General features: G+C 44.0%; 1 protein-coding gene across 4 annotated transcripts in view; it reads right to left on the bottom strand.

The window, feature by feature from the left end:
* SUFU (SUFU negative regulator of hedgehog signaling) overlaps positions 1 to 14,211 on the bottom strand; it is an 89,280-nt gene that overhangs the window by 39,376 nt on the left and 35,693 nt on the right. For all 4 annotated transcript variants that reach the window (XM_057421048.1, XM_057421049.1, XM_057421051.1 and 1 more), the window contains exon 4: positions 411 to 553. In XM_057421048.1, the coding sequence (XP_057277031.1) occupies positions 411 to 553 (143 nt within the window). The remainder of the gene's footprint in view (positions 1 to 410; positions 554 to 14,211) is intronic.

Genomic DNA, 14,211 nt, shown 5'->3' with positions numbered 1-14,211 from the left:
TTTTCCTGGCACTCAAACCAGTGGCTCACTTACCATAGAATTAATTTGAATTTAGCTCTACATTACCTTTTAAAAGTGTTTCTCTCAGCTTTTTTCCCCTATGTTCATGTTTGGAATTTCAGAGCAGTAACGTAATATTCAACTCCAGGTCTGTTGCAGGGTGTAAAACTTCTCTTCATCAGATAGACCTCTATCTTGAGAGCTGAACATGCCATTGCTCAATCCCTGTAAAATGCTTACTGAATACCTCCAGAGTAACAACTGGAAGATCAAATCCATGGTAATCAAATAAGGAAGAAAGGTGGAAGACCGGATAATAATCATCTGACTTATCAGAGCTAAATTAAATGTAACATTAGCTGCATTCCACACCAGGGAGGTGACAGTCAGCCACTATTGCTGCGTCGTACCTGTAGGAAAGTAACAACCCCAAAAGGAGTCTGCACCGGCTGCATCTGAGGGTCTTCTGTCAGCAACATGTGCTGGATTCTGGATTCACTGTTGTCCAAAGGGCTGTGCCACGATACATGGTCACCGCTGCAGAAGGTGTTTTCTGCAAGAAAGAGAAGCATGAAATATTTAGTCTGTAAAGTCTGACAGAATATTTCTTCTCTTAGCATCTGCTCCTGACCTCTGTCTGTTCCAGGACAGTCACTGGTGGCTATTCACAGCAACTACCTCCAGCCAGCTCTGCTGAGTCTCCGTGTCAGCTGAAGCATGTGATGCAGCAAAAGAACCTCACTGAGCTGTCTGAAATTCAAGAACTGACTTTAAAATTGCTCATTCTTGAGTCCTGGGGCAAAAAATGGGTGTCCTGCTTTGATATTAATCCCAAACCCAACAAATAAGATTAGTTTTTCTCTCATTTACTATTAGTCTCGTTTTGTGAGAGGGTGCAGTCAGCAGGCCATGCTGGATGCCGATGGGACACCAATTCATACTTAATTTGCAGCTCTGATTTGCCACAGAGAAAAGATGCTGAAATGTGACTTCACAAATAACATTTTGCTATGTCTAATAAAAATCCACAGTCTGCTGCCCAACTTGTGATGGTCTCAGTCAAAGCCACTTTCTCTCCCAGCTGTCTGGTGGCTCTGGTGCAGAATTATAATTAATACGTTCCTTCCTTCCCAAACAATGAGAAAACCAGTAGGCTATAAATTTCCCTCTATGTCAGAATAAAGTGCATCAAAACAAAGAGACAGAAATTATCCTTCCTTCTTCACGACTGCAAGCATTCCTTTCTTTTCTTCTTCTCCTACTTAGAAAGACAAAGCCCCAGATAATCCCATGTTCCACAGCTGGTGCATGCTAGAAAGCCCACCAGAACCCATCTGTATGTTGCTGCTATTAGGCTAATACTTGCTTTCTGAGTGAGCTAGAAGTAAAACAACCAACCATGACCATTTCACACCAATTATAGCATGGTCCAATTGCACACAGCTCCTACAAGATGTGTGAGATAATGCTGCCTAGCTGACGGCCTTGTCCTCAGGTCTTGTGCTTGTCTCACTCCAGACAGACCTTTTATAGCACATACAAGTAAACAGCCTGGAATACACACTCTGCTCTCTTACAGATGTGTAGTACCCCAGGGATGAAGCAAGTACTGCCTGCCTGCTACCAAAGCCAGTGGTAAGCACAACACCCCTCTGCCTGACCAAGCTCACTGATGAAGGCAGTCTGGGCTGCTGTTCTCACCATGGTCTCTCTCAAGGCCATGCTTACCAGAGAGGCTTTGCCCTCTTTTACTGGAGGAGGACTAGGACTTCTACTGCAGACAGGAAAATGTTAGTGGTTACTTGAGCTGCTGTTTGCCAAGACCGGAGCATCTCATATGATGCAGAGCAGGACCCCAGAGCATCTCATGATTCAGTAGAGTGCAGCTATGACCAGATGTGGTCCTGGATCTTCACCTAACCTTCCCACATCGCCTTCCAAATACATGTCAATAGGACTTCTCTTAACTATCTTTAGGGCATATTTGAAAATCCGTGAACATGGCAGCTTCTGCAGTGACAAAAGAGAAACAGCATTTGCCAGTAATTGTAGCTTTGTCCCCAGCCACATTAAAAAACAGACACTGAGGAACTGGGTCCTTGCACACCACTCACTGTGCACTCACACCACCACAACTGTGTGCATGTACTCTTGGCCAGCAGCAAGTGCAGGATGCTTCGAGGGAGCCATCAGCAGGTAATAAGAGTTATCTTGCAGTTGCTGTGGTTAAAAACACCAACAGTCTCAGTGATGAGCTAACTCATGCTCACCCGTTCAAGGATTTCATGCAGGGCGTCCCGGGCAACTCGTAGTTTCTCCACCAGGTGTCCCCATTGGCGTGTATTTCAACATTTATCATTACACGGTTTTCACATGAATGTCTTGGACTGCTTTTCCATTGAAAATTAAAATAAACTCCAAATACCATAAGGAACTTGGCCAGAAAATCGAGGCATGTAACAGAAGTGTTGTGATAAGTAAGGGAATGTTTTCCTTAGTTAAAATTAGGAAAGAAAGAAAACATAGCAAATGCAAGCTGCTTGAAAGAGTTTATCCTGAGGTACTCTAAATACACGCTTTCAGCTCTGCAACTGAACTGAGTGGCTCAGATACTTTAGTTTTAAAGTTGGGAAAACATAAGTATATAAAAGTGAAAAACATAATTTATGGGTTGTTTTTCTTTAGTATCAAGACTGGATTAAAGAAACCACTCAGAATGTTGCAAAGGATCTTGTGATATTTTCCAGGTTAGGCAAAATGTGGCTGATTGCATTTTTGGTTTAAATGATAAAAGCCTCTCAGTCACAGTTTTCAGGAACGAAACAAAGCCACAAAGCGCTTATTCTTGGGCCCTGTCTTTCCACCACAACACTTTGCCCATCAAATGCTCACACAATTCTATGCTGATCGATCGCTGTGTTTCACTGCTGGTGCTGCTTCTCCTGGGAAAGCCCAGCCCGTTTAGAGCAGGTTTTCAAATGCAAATGTCTCTGCTGGAAACCTACCTGTTTATGCCCATGCGAACACTGAGCACTTAGAAAACCTCCCTCTGCCTTGCATGCACACGAACACCACAAAATTCACACTGACTACTCAATTAAATCACACACAGAAATACTGCACATAATATGAAGCTGAATTAAAACCTGTAGGAGTGCAAGAAATTCAGAATTACAGCCTAAACCTCAGTTTTTCACTTGGTGCATTGTAATCAATGTGGAATGTGAGATATAAGCTCTTCTACAGAGACCACTGCACTGAGGACAGCTTTAATTGCAGCACTTAGGGCCACAGAACCGAAGAAATTACAGAAAGGACTTGATAACCACTTTATTTTGCCTAATTCGGGAAAGGAGGGTGAGCATTCTCCTTTCCCACCTTTCACATTCATGTTTTCCAAACAAGACAATCAAAGTCTTTCCAAGCATTTAAGTTGCTTGGAAAGTTGCCAGGGAAGTTGTGAATGCTCCATTCCTGGCACTGTTCAAGGCCAGGTTGGACAGAGACTTGGGTGGCATGGTTTAGTGGGAGGTGTCCCTGCCCATGGCAGAGGGGTTAGAACCTGATGACCTTAAGGTCTTTTCCAACCCTAACTGTTCAATGATTCTATGATTCTAAGTTTTAAACACTGTTTTAGCCAGAAAATCCTAAAGCTTTCATAAATGATTCCTCCAAAGTAAATTTATAACTAAACTTGTGGCTTTGAATTTAATTTACGTTGAATAGAACACAAAACATCCCAATAAATCCTCAAACTCATTACAGCATGGACAGATGCGAAAAGTCTCCTGTGGTTTTTGCACCTATCATTTGCAGCGCTGTTGATAATTCATTTTTCACAACCTGCCTTTCATCCACAAACAGGTAAAATGCTCTAGTATTTCCCACGTGCAGGTATGTATTTTTATAAACCCAAGAGATGAGTAGGCACAGGACATACTCAGGTACGCGAGGAGCACAAACACCTTAAAAGAAGCAATACACTTCAGTCAGACGTGCCTGAAGTCAGCTGTTTTTATTCCCCAAAATGCAACCCTGTATCTCACACACCATGCAGACTAACCAAAGGAGCAGCCTGCCATCTCCAAACTAATTTCTGAGATCTGTTTTGCATTGCTATGAACGAAGGATGGGACTAGGACCTTCAGAGATCATGATGCCAATATGGGTCTCTCAACAGCACTCAGTTTTATAGCCATACTGAGAAGTACGCATTTTGATGCCTACTGCAGATATCAAATGAGACGCCTACACTCACAGCTGGAAGCTACTTATATACAAAATGAAAATGCAGGCATGAAGATAGGTATTAATAAACAAGTAAAGGAAATATTGTATGGAAAACCAAAAGATTACAGGAAGAAGTTTATGTCTGCGGAGCACTGACCTAGTCTGACAGGACTTATTGCTACAAACATCTCAGAACAATTTGTAGTTTTAAGCCAAAACATAACCCCCCTTTCAGACAAGCACAGAACACTCCTTTACAAATTATCTCAGTTTAGTAAAGCTGAAAGTTTAGAGCCTCAGCAACAAAGCAGGTTCTGCAAGGATCACATCACAACACTGATGCTGTCCCAGCCCTTGTAGATTTGGGAACTACCTCTGCTCTATACTAGGTGATTAAAAGCAACTTTTGGTCCAAAACTTTTCACTCTTAACAAGCTCTGGTATGACAACCCTTTTGGCATGTTGCAATTATGTGCAGATTAGCACCTGTGGGAAAACTTCTTACTGGCTTTGAGCAGGGATTGAACACATCAGATGGTACCAAAGTCCTTTTGCACTGTATTTCTGAAGGAGACAAACTGCATTTGTGTCCAGAATTCAGGAAAATGTGAGACGGCTTTCAGCAGTAGCTGTGAAAAATCATGGGCTTCTACTGGACAAGCACTTCTCTACCACTACAGGAGGGCAATGACCAGCCTGGGAGCAGCAAATGCCAGGACTCGGGTGTCTTTTGCTGCTGCAAAGACTTCTGCCTCTGAACTCCCATGCTACCTGACTGCACAGCAAAGCCAACAGAGATGTGATGTGTCCAGGGAAATAATTTTATATAATGGGAGAACTTTGATGTACTCTTGTGTAAATAGTAAGCCTCAAACTAGTTTGTGTGTTCCCATGATCAGGACTAAGCTTAGAGAAGACTTCTAGGAACAGGGGAACTACAGATGCTCTCTTCTCTGTGGGTGTGCACATTGCGGATGGACTCCTCATTGCCTAAGGAGGAAGGAGCTCTTCACTAAAGCTTTTACTGCAGCTATGGCACACACAGGAAGACCCTATCTAGGTTCACTGCGTCTAAGGTTGAGTGTGACACACCACCACTCTTCACCACCACAGGGAGCACTGTTAACATTTTTACTCATCTGCTTTTTTTTACAGTCCTTTAAAAAACAAGTTTCTCCAAGAGCCCTACTACTCCGCTAAGTCTGTTTGACACTGGCCAACAGGTTCAAACACCATTTGGGTAGCACAGTCAGCTACTATGAATGAAACAGCCTTGTTTCCTCAGATGAGCACAGCAAAAACAACAGTCACCAGAAAAAGTTATCAGCACCTCACCAGGGAACTGTCAAATCCGTCAGACAGATGGCAAGAAAAGATCTAACCATCAACAGGAGGAACTAAATAGCAAAGGAAATGAAAAAAAAATACATGAAAAAAATTAAATCCAAATGATTTCGGTGTATGGATGAATCCACAAAACCTCAGGAGTACACAAAGGCAATGATTTATTGCATACAAGTTGATTCACAAGGGACTGCTGTTGAATACTTCTGCCTCACAGTAAACCTGAGGTGGTGACATGTTCCCTCCAAGGAAGGAAGAGCTAAGCTCCTGACGTGCCTCAGGATAAACACATATCCTTCAGCAGTTACTATGGGAGTGCTGGATGTGTTGTAAATACACAGGCTGCTTACAGCAACCTCTTGGACACTTGCAACCTTCCTGCTCAGAAGGCGTACTAACAGGACTTAAACCTAACACAGCCAGGTGATCCATCCTAGAAGGTCTGACACTGGTTCTTTTTCTCCAAGTTTGTGTTTTAACAAAAACTAGTGATTTTTCTTTTTCTTTCTGTTCAGGAATGCTGATTCTATGAAATCAAAGTGCTTCATAGGGAGGTATTGATTTCACCAAAACTCAGCAAGGAAATCATTAAACATTTCGTTTCAAGCTTACTATTTTGTTTCATAATTTGTAATAGCAAATCTGAAGCCCCTCTCTAGCTCTACAAAAATGAGAAGTCTCTAAATTTTCCATAAACTAGCTCTTGTACCATTTTATTACATGACAGCAGCATCTCTAAGACAGTTATACCAGGCCACTGTGTTAAGCTTCCCATATTTTGAAGTCTTTAAAATGTCATTATCCATTTTCTTTTACAGCCCACTTAAAGCAGGTGAGGTTCCTTCATGCAGCAATGGTCATAATTCAGCTGTGCAATCTGTCCTAACTTTACTATCCAACTGCTCTATAATGAGAACTGAGGAAATAACTCAGAAGGAACCATTCCACTGAAGACTTGTAAATTTTCTTTGTGTAACATTGCTCATATATTTCCTTGGAGTGCATTCCCATCCCCTTTAATTTGACTAATATAGCTGATGCCTAAAGAAATAAAACCAAGCCATATTCTTTGCCTCAAGATGTTTTATAAACAGTGTAATGCATGCAGTCTATGATCAAGAGGTGTTACCTACCTCTAGAGAGAAACACAGATTAATTCCCACTGTATTTTCAATTTGTTTTTTAACCTGCCAGTTCCCTGTAGGATCCTGCAAGGAGTCCTTATTCCCTTGAATAGCCAAAGGGTATAAATTGAAAAGGACAGCAAACAGGGAAAAGTACTGAGACAGCTCCATGCAAAAAGTGGCCCCAGGCTTAATCTGGGTTAGGGAGCATTCCCAGTGAGTTTGCTACCTGCATGCGGAGCAGATGGAAAATAGCTATTTGGGCATCTGTGAGTCAAGTGTCTTCCCTGGCATGTGCATAGGGGACTGTATGGAGGAAAACAAGGAGGTGATGCTGTTCCACCAGCAAGGAGGCAGCAAAGGAACTTGAAGCATGCTCTTGCCCATGCACAGCCTGGCATACAGTCCCCAGCCTGAGTCTGGCTCCAGTTCAGACTGCACCACCCTGGTTCATACAGAGGCCAGAAGCTTCCACCTTCTGACATGGTCATGCTATGCAATGCTTTAGATAGATTTTCAGTTTAGAAGAACAGAGTTGTAGCCTGACCATTCCTGTGTACCTCTTTTAAGATACCTCCTCCTTCAAATTGCCAGCTAAAGTCTGCAACAGACAGGTTAAACTGTTCTGACTTATCAGCTGGATAAATCCATCTGGAGAGTGTGTTACAGGTTATGAGCTGATACCACACAGAGTAGAATAAGATGCCCCAAGTACATTATCTACTAAGTATGCTTGGTTTGGGGAAAACAACTGCCCCTACTGCACTCCTATCCTTCAAAAGCAAGTTTGTGTTCCCCTCTTATTTCTGCAGAAAGCCAGGCCATCATTACATGGTCACTTTATTCTGGGATATGCACAAGTTGATGCAGAAAAAACAATCCTGCTTGTTCCCCTGATAAAGCAGCAGTTACCTGGACTACCCTCTTGAGCTAGTAATGTTGCTTAGCTATGCCAGCACAAGGCTGGCCACTTCTCTGATAGCTTGGTCTAAAATATAACACCAAATAAATCTGCAACAGCATGTGGCACCGGGGATGCTGGCACACCAACAAGATGACCACATCGCTCACAGGAGCCAGACCTACGTTATCTGCATCACTTGGCAGCTTGAAAACTCACTGCTCTCAGGGGTACAAACCTGCGTTTTTGTATTCTACTGTGAGATCTCAGCTAAAGTGCAGGCAGCAAGACACAGACGTCAGTCTGCATAACTCAGAGCAATTCTGTATTTGACAGCAAAGCAAAGCAGGATTTCAGCTCCATGACTTATGGGTGCAGGAATGTTAAAAAGGCCCCCAGTGAGTTCCTGACCAGCACGACAGTGATGCAGCCAGACGTTTAAATTGAATTCAGCTTGTCTGATACTTACAGAAACAATGTAATTTATTGCCCCACGATTACCCCATGCACAGTCTGTATAATTTATTATATAAATGTATTTTCTCCAACACGCTTTTAATATTCAGCCTGGCTTTGCTAAAAATAAAAGGTAATCTGGCAATCTGTCACCAGTAAGATGTGATGCTGTTTTTCAGTACCATTTTGCAGACTGAACAGCTAGAATTAATTGAAACTAAGGGCAGATGCAGAGGCCAGCACTGAATGTATCAGATAAAATTTTCACTAGAACTACTTAATATGTTTCTAACTAGCTCAATAACGGATATAAGCATGCAAAGACGTAGCTATAATAAACAGATATAAAAGCTAAAACTGAAAATTGTGTCTAAAAAATTCAAAGTAATACTGCCATTGCAACTTATTACAGAGATGAAATAAGGCTTTATTAAGACTCATTTGCCAGCCACATTGAGATAATCTAAGGATAATCAAATTAATGCTAAATTCAGCCCATCTGCTTAGTTTCCTAAGCTACAAAGGACTGCACGCATGGATTGGTAAAGGGAGAAATGACTGCAGTATCTTCTGTGGGACCTGCTGACAGATAGTTTGTAATTTCATTTGCAAGTCAAGCTGGATGTGTTTTAAGAATATACAAGGAATTAGTAGAATCCAGCCATGGTATATTTGTCCTATGCTAAAAAAAATGCTTTTCCTCCCTGTTTTTCTTTTTTCAGTTGTTTTGTTGCCCCTTATCTCCTGTCCGGCAAACGGGAACTGCCCCTGCCCAGGCACTCCAAAGAGGGGCAAATACACGTGGTGCTGCTGCTTGCTGCAGGCATGCAGCACAGATGAGGTGCTTTAGGAAGTACTAAAGTGCTGGAATACAATTAAATGATAGCTCCACCACAGGGATTCATATGGAGCTTTTAGAAACAATAGGCATAGGCAAGAGGTTCTTGTAAAGTGTGGACAACCCAAAATTGGCTTTGTAAGGTACTGTACTTTGGTACTGTAAGCGCTGCTCAACCTCTAAGGGTTGAAGACAGTGCCAGACAGAAGTATGATGCAGACTTTCAAAACTTGATCAGCTGGTTGAAAATACAGAGGTGGTGACTGCACAGCTCCAGGCTGGAAGCCTGGAAAACTAACAAGCCTCTCAAAAGTCGCATCAGTTCATGTAAGCATATATAAACTTACTTGCTCATTCAAGTCTCCTGGACTGAAAGCCCCGTGAAGGGCCTCCCATGCCTTCCCAGGTTACATCACCAGCAGGACAACACTAAGTCCTCACTTCTCCATGCCCTGCTCAGAGCCAGCACTCACCCCTAGTGGGATAGTGGAAAATGTGTCTCACTGCACTGCAGCTTCTGCTGATAGAGTTGCAAACTCTGCTTTTCTTATCACAGAGTAGGTCCCAGACACCCAGATACCTTCTGTAACATTAGAGTGTAGTATCTTAGCCAAAAAACAAATGCTAAAATGCCGCCATGCAATAACCAATCCGGTTCTAGGCCTCCTCTACCTCTTCTGTTTTCCAGGATGTTTCTTTCCATGCCTTACACATCTATGTGCCTGGCTGGCTCCTTCTCACTGCCCATCTCTAAGCACATATACGATTTCCATGACTGCAGCCTCCAAGAATTTTTCACACAGGCTCCCAGCGAGTGACTCCGGTGCCCAGGGCACGCTCCCACCCTCTGCGAGCAGTGGGCCCCCTGTCCTCTCCCTGACTCCATACAGCCTGCTCCCCCAGCCACCTCCTCCTACACTTCCTTTCCTTCCCACAGCTTCATTCAGCTCCTCCACATCTCCTCCTTTCAGCCTTCTCCAGCCTTCTCCAGCCCTCGCAGTCAGCGGAGGCAGGAGCTGGCATATCCATGGTGCTTGGCATCCCCTCAGCATAAGCAACGCCTGGGGCAGGACGCATCTCCTGCTTTGCTTTTGCAAGAACAGTTCTCACCTATCTATAGATTTATCTGCATGGTTCCCTCCCACAGGGAGGGAAGGCTGGAGGAAGGCAAAGGAGCATCAAAGGACTTACCTGGTGTTGACAAGAATGGCAGAGAAAGAAAACGAATACAAGTTGCTCCTTCACAGCCCCACAAAACTTGCCTGCTCCAAGCTCTTACTCCTCTACACCCCATCACTCAGACCTACCACCCTTGGATGCTGCAGGGCTGGACTGCTTTCAACTCCTCCAACAGGCAAGTGGGACAACCTTCTCTTCACCCTCTCCATCACCCAGTCCAACAACAGTAAGGGAGCAGGAATGACACACTTGCCAAATGCTGAGCTCCAGGCCAGGCGAGAGACCCTTTCACCTCTGTCCAGCTGTGCTGCCACCAGCTTTCTGCATCCTTCACCTGAACAAGATGTATTTTTTATAGCTCCCTTCAAAGGATGGTATTTATGTCTTCAGCAGTTTCAGGAACTGAATAGCCTCGGGATGGGGTGGAGGCCCACAAGCAAGAAAGGATGTTATACAGCAGGATCCCTGTCAGATAAGGACTCAGCTCAAAATAGGTATTTAATGACAGTTTATTTATAGATTATGTGATCCCACGTGGCTAATTTGAAGAGATACCTGCCTTTCATTTAAAAACCCTATCCTGTGTTCTGGCACATGAAAGCCAGAATGTTTTATGGTTACCTGAATGCCTCCCAGCCAGACGCAACTAGAACAAAGACTTTTACCCACAGCATTTAGCAACTTTTATGTGTCTTCAGAGAGAGAACTGCAGCAGGAAAGAAAAACAAAAGCACTTCTTTCTGTTGGACCTCCTACATAATTGCACATGTGGCAAGCCACTGAGAATGATGGATGCTCAGATGGACATGGGAGCACTGTAAGACTGTACAATCACTTGTGATCCTCCCCTGGATAGCTATGTATGATAAGTGTATGTTGAAGAGCTTTCAGGGAGCTTGAAAGGGAAGGCAGTATTCTCCTGTGAAGGATCCAAAGAAGATGGAAGTAGCTTCTTTTAATAGCCTTCACGGCACCAATGTCTAATGGGAAGACTGCTAGACTGCACTAGGGTACCCCTTTTAGCAAAAAATGCTCAAGAAAGGGCAATAAATCCAAAACTGTCTCAGAGAAAATACTTCTGCAGTTATTACATTGTAATCTCTTCAGAAAAAGAGTTCTAGTTACCTGGGCTTTAGTTCTGAGGCTTATAATGGACAGGAAGGGCAGGGGCCCTTAAAGAGTGAGCACTGTAGCCTTTTTCTCAGTGGTTGATTATTTTCTCTTAAATTTTGAGGAATTTCAAGCTTGCACAGGCCAAACTTTTGTGTTACTTTGGCAAAGCAGGAGGCCGAAGGGCAGGAAACAGCGGAACTTTGAATTCACACATATTTGTGTAAAATATTAGTTACGCATTGAGCTCTACCAACCCATTACTGTAGGGCAAGAGAAACCCGCGAACCTAGTCCAAGAACTATATTTATGGTTCAGATCCAAAACGGCCAGCCTGTTTATGGAGCACCTTTTGAAACACCACCCCGAGTGTTCCAAGATAACTCCTTTAAACTCGTGATTTCAAACCAGAAAGCAGGAGAGTCCATTTTCCACAGGCTGCCTGCAGCCTCTGAATATACTTTCCCAGTTTCTCTTCCCCACCAAGAACAAAACGCTTCCCCTGCTGTGCCCATTTGCTGCCTCCTGGCTGAGCAGGCTGCTGCTAAGGGTCTTTGCGTCTGAGGCTGTCAGAAGATGGTCTGTAATGAGCTCCATGTACTGCCACTTTCATAGGAAGAGTGAGTTAGTCAGCACAGTTTGAACACCACTTGCTGCACAGATCTTCAATAGAAAACACAAGGTGGATATGTAACAGTAAACCCAACTTCCAGCTCAGTCCACTTCTCTACAGTTCCATCTAACATGGACTTGGCAGCTGTCAAGGGAAAAAACAGTCCTTTTCACATGGCTACTCAGTACATGTAACCTTCAAACTCTCCTCTGTGCCTCCCAAACAATTGCGCACAGGCAGCAAGAGAGGATGCTCCTGCGACTACAGAACAATCCCTCTGTGTTGTGGCTTTCAGCTCCTCGATAAGAGGAGGCAACACTGCTCTGAGCAGAAGCTTTTAACTATTAAAGCGGCTGCTTCCGTTTCCCAGGAAAGGCCGGGTGGGACAAAGACCTCCTATGTAACACACCAGAGGACCTCACACCAGCAGGAGGGGGAGTTTTATGCCTTCTCTGAGCTGTCGCCTTTGTCTTGCATTCCTCCATCAGTACACGGGACAGAGCCTTTGTCCGAGGCTGGGCTGACCATGTGCAGCTTCTCCCCCACTTTCTTATCCCAGAAGTAACAGAAGCTCTTCTTAACAAGACCTGCTGGTGCCCACCAGGTCAGCTCCTCCTCACCCTCCTGCAGCAGGGAAGCTGCTGGGTATGATGGAGAAAAAGCTTCCCGCAGAGAGCTTGACTCCTCTCCACTTTGGGCAGAAAACATTAGCAAGATCAGTTCTGATCTTGAAACTGCTGCCACTCAAGACAGACTCTGTGAGGGGCCAGCATCCAAACATATCAGGGTGCAGGGCCTGCTGGCTGCCCTCCTACCACTTCGACTGCTGCAGCAGCCTTGCACAGAGATGTGTCACACAGCTTCCTCCAGGTCTCTGAGCATGTTTCTTTCACCCCTGGCAGCTCACAGTCTATATGAAGCCTAAAGCAACTTGTGCATTTATAAATGCAACCACGTATCAGATTTACAAGTGTTGCTGCTCTGTCCATCCCTGATATTTGGGAGCAGCCTTACGGCACATAGATTGATGCAAAGCACTGAGAAAAAAAATAGATTTCCCCCCCCTCTTTTTTTTTCTTTCCTTTTTTTAAATAAATGAACTGAATGAACTGTACTGAACAGCTGAAAAGCAACGAGCCAAGTTCAGTTCCCAGGCAGGAACAGGACATGAGCTGACAGAATTAAAAGGGACAACATCAGTTGAAATCCAGCCAACTCAAACTGGGCCTAAACCTACTTTATCTAAATTGCAGCAGCAGCTAAAAACAAGCCTTCTCTTTCACGCAGTGCTGAGATCCCTCGCTTACTGCCTAGAAGTACTATGCAATCAGTAAAGCAGTCTGGGGAAGACAGCTTTCCTTCTATTTCAACAAAGTCTTTTATAAGGAACAAAGACTTTCTGTACCTCTGGCTCCTGGCCCAAAGCATCTCCATGCTTTAGCGTCAACATACCCTTTGGGGCCAGAGAAGGTCCAAAACCTGTTCCCAGCTGAGAGCTAGAAGTCAGAGAGACAGAGTCAGGCTTCAATGGCAAGGCACAGGAAGTACCCAGCCTGAACCATAAGACAAATTACAGGAGATAAAAAAAAAGCCCAAACTTCATGACATTAGGGGGGTAGAGAAGTAAAGGCTTTAACTTATATTACATAGCTAGCTCACAGACAGTGTAAGCCGTAGACTTTTCCCCCTCCAAGTTGAAAGTGAGTACTTGCGTCCTTGGAAGCTCCTGGTTTCCCAGTCATGCATTTCTACTGCTGAACTCCAGACTGGGAGGAAGCCTGGGAGAACCTTGTGCCCAGTCTATGTTCACATCACCAGTGCTGACAAAGCAAAAGTCAATGTCACACTGCAGTGGTGCTGGTTCCCTCCTCTCAAGTTCCTGAGAAAGCATCCAGCACTTTTTAAACCTAGCTGAGGGTTGCAAGAGGTCTTCTCTCATAGCAGCAAAAGGAATTGTGTGGAGAAGAGATTCTTTGGTGTTGCACAATGTCCTAGCAAGTCCCAAACTTGTCACCAGTGCCAAGACCTGTCCTCTATCTCCTTTTCAAGTGAAAGGCTCCCTCCACTTGGCTGTTATAGACAGGCTATTTTGCTATGCATATTACTGCTATGCATATTCCTCCACAGACCTCTGCTAGGGGTTGGCAAGAACATCTTCACATTAAAAGCAGGCGCTGGAAGTTTACAGTTTCTTTAGGGGGAAAAGAAGAGCTATAATAATGCCTTTCAATGAGCAGTGCTGGACCAAACCCAGAACAGTCACAGGAAAAAAAAAACAACCCAAAAGGATTAGAGAGAAAGTTTGATGCCAAAAACTAAACAACTAGAAAGCTCCTTAAGATTTGCCTCAGAGTAGCTACAGCAGGAAAGCAGATAGGTGTCTAGCTGCCCCATCCTTCAAGCACACTCAAATTAA

Source organism: Pezoporus wallicus, unplaced genomic scaffold, assembly GCF_028554395.1.
Source record: "Pezoporus wallicus isolate ANWC-B61680 ecotype Strahan unplaced genomic scaffold, APGP_CSIRO_Pwel_v1 contig_3365, whole genome shotgun sequence".
Classification (NCBI taxonomy): domain Eukaryota; kingdom Metazoa; phylum Chordata; class Aves; order Psittaciformes; family Psittacidae; genus Pezoporus; species Pezoporus wallicus.
The sequence above is the reverse complement of the archived record's forward strand: the minus strand, read 5'-3'. Positions and strand labels throughout refer to the sequence as shown.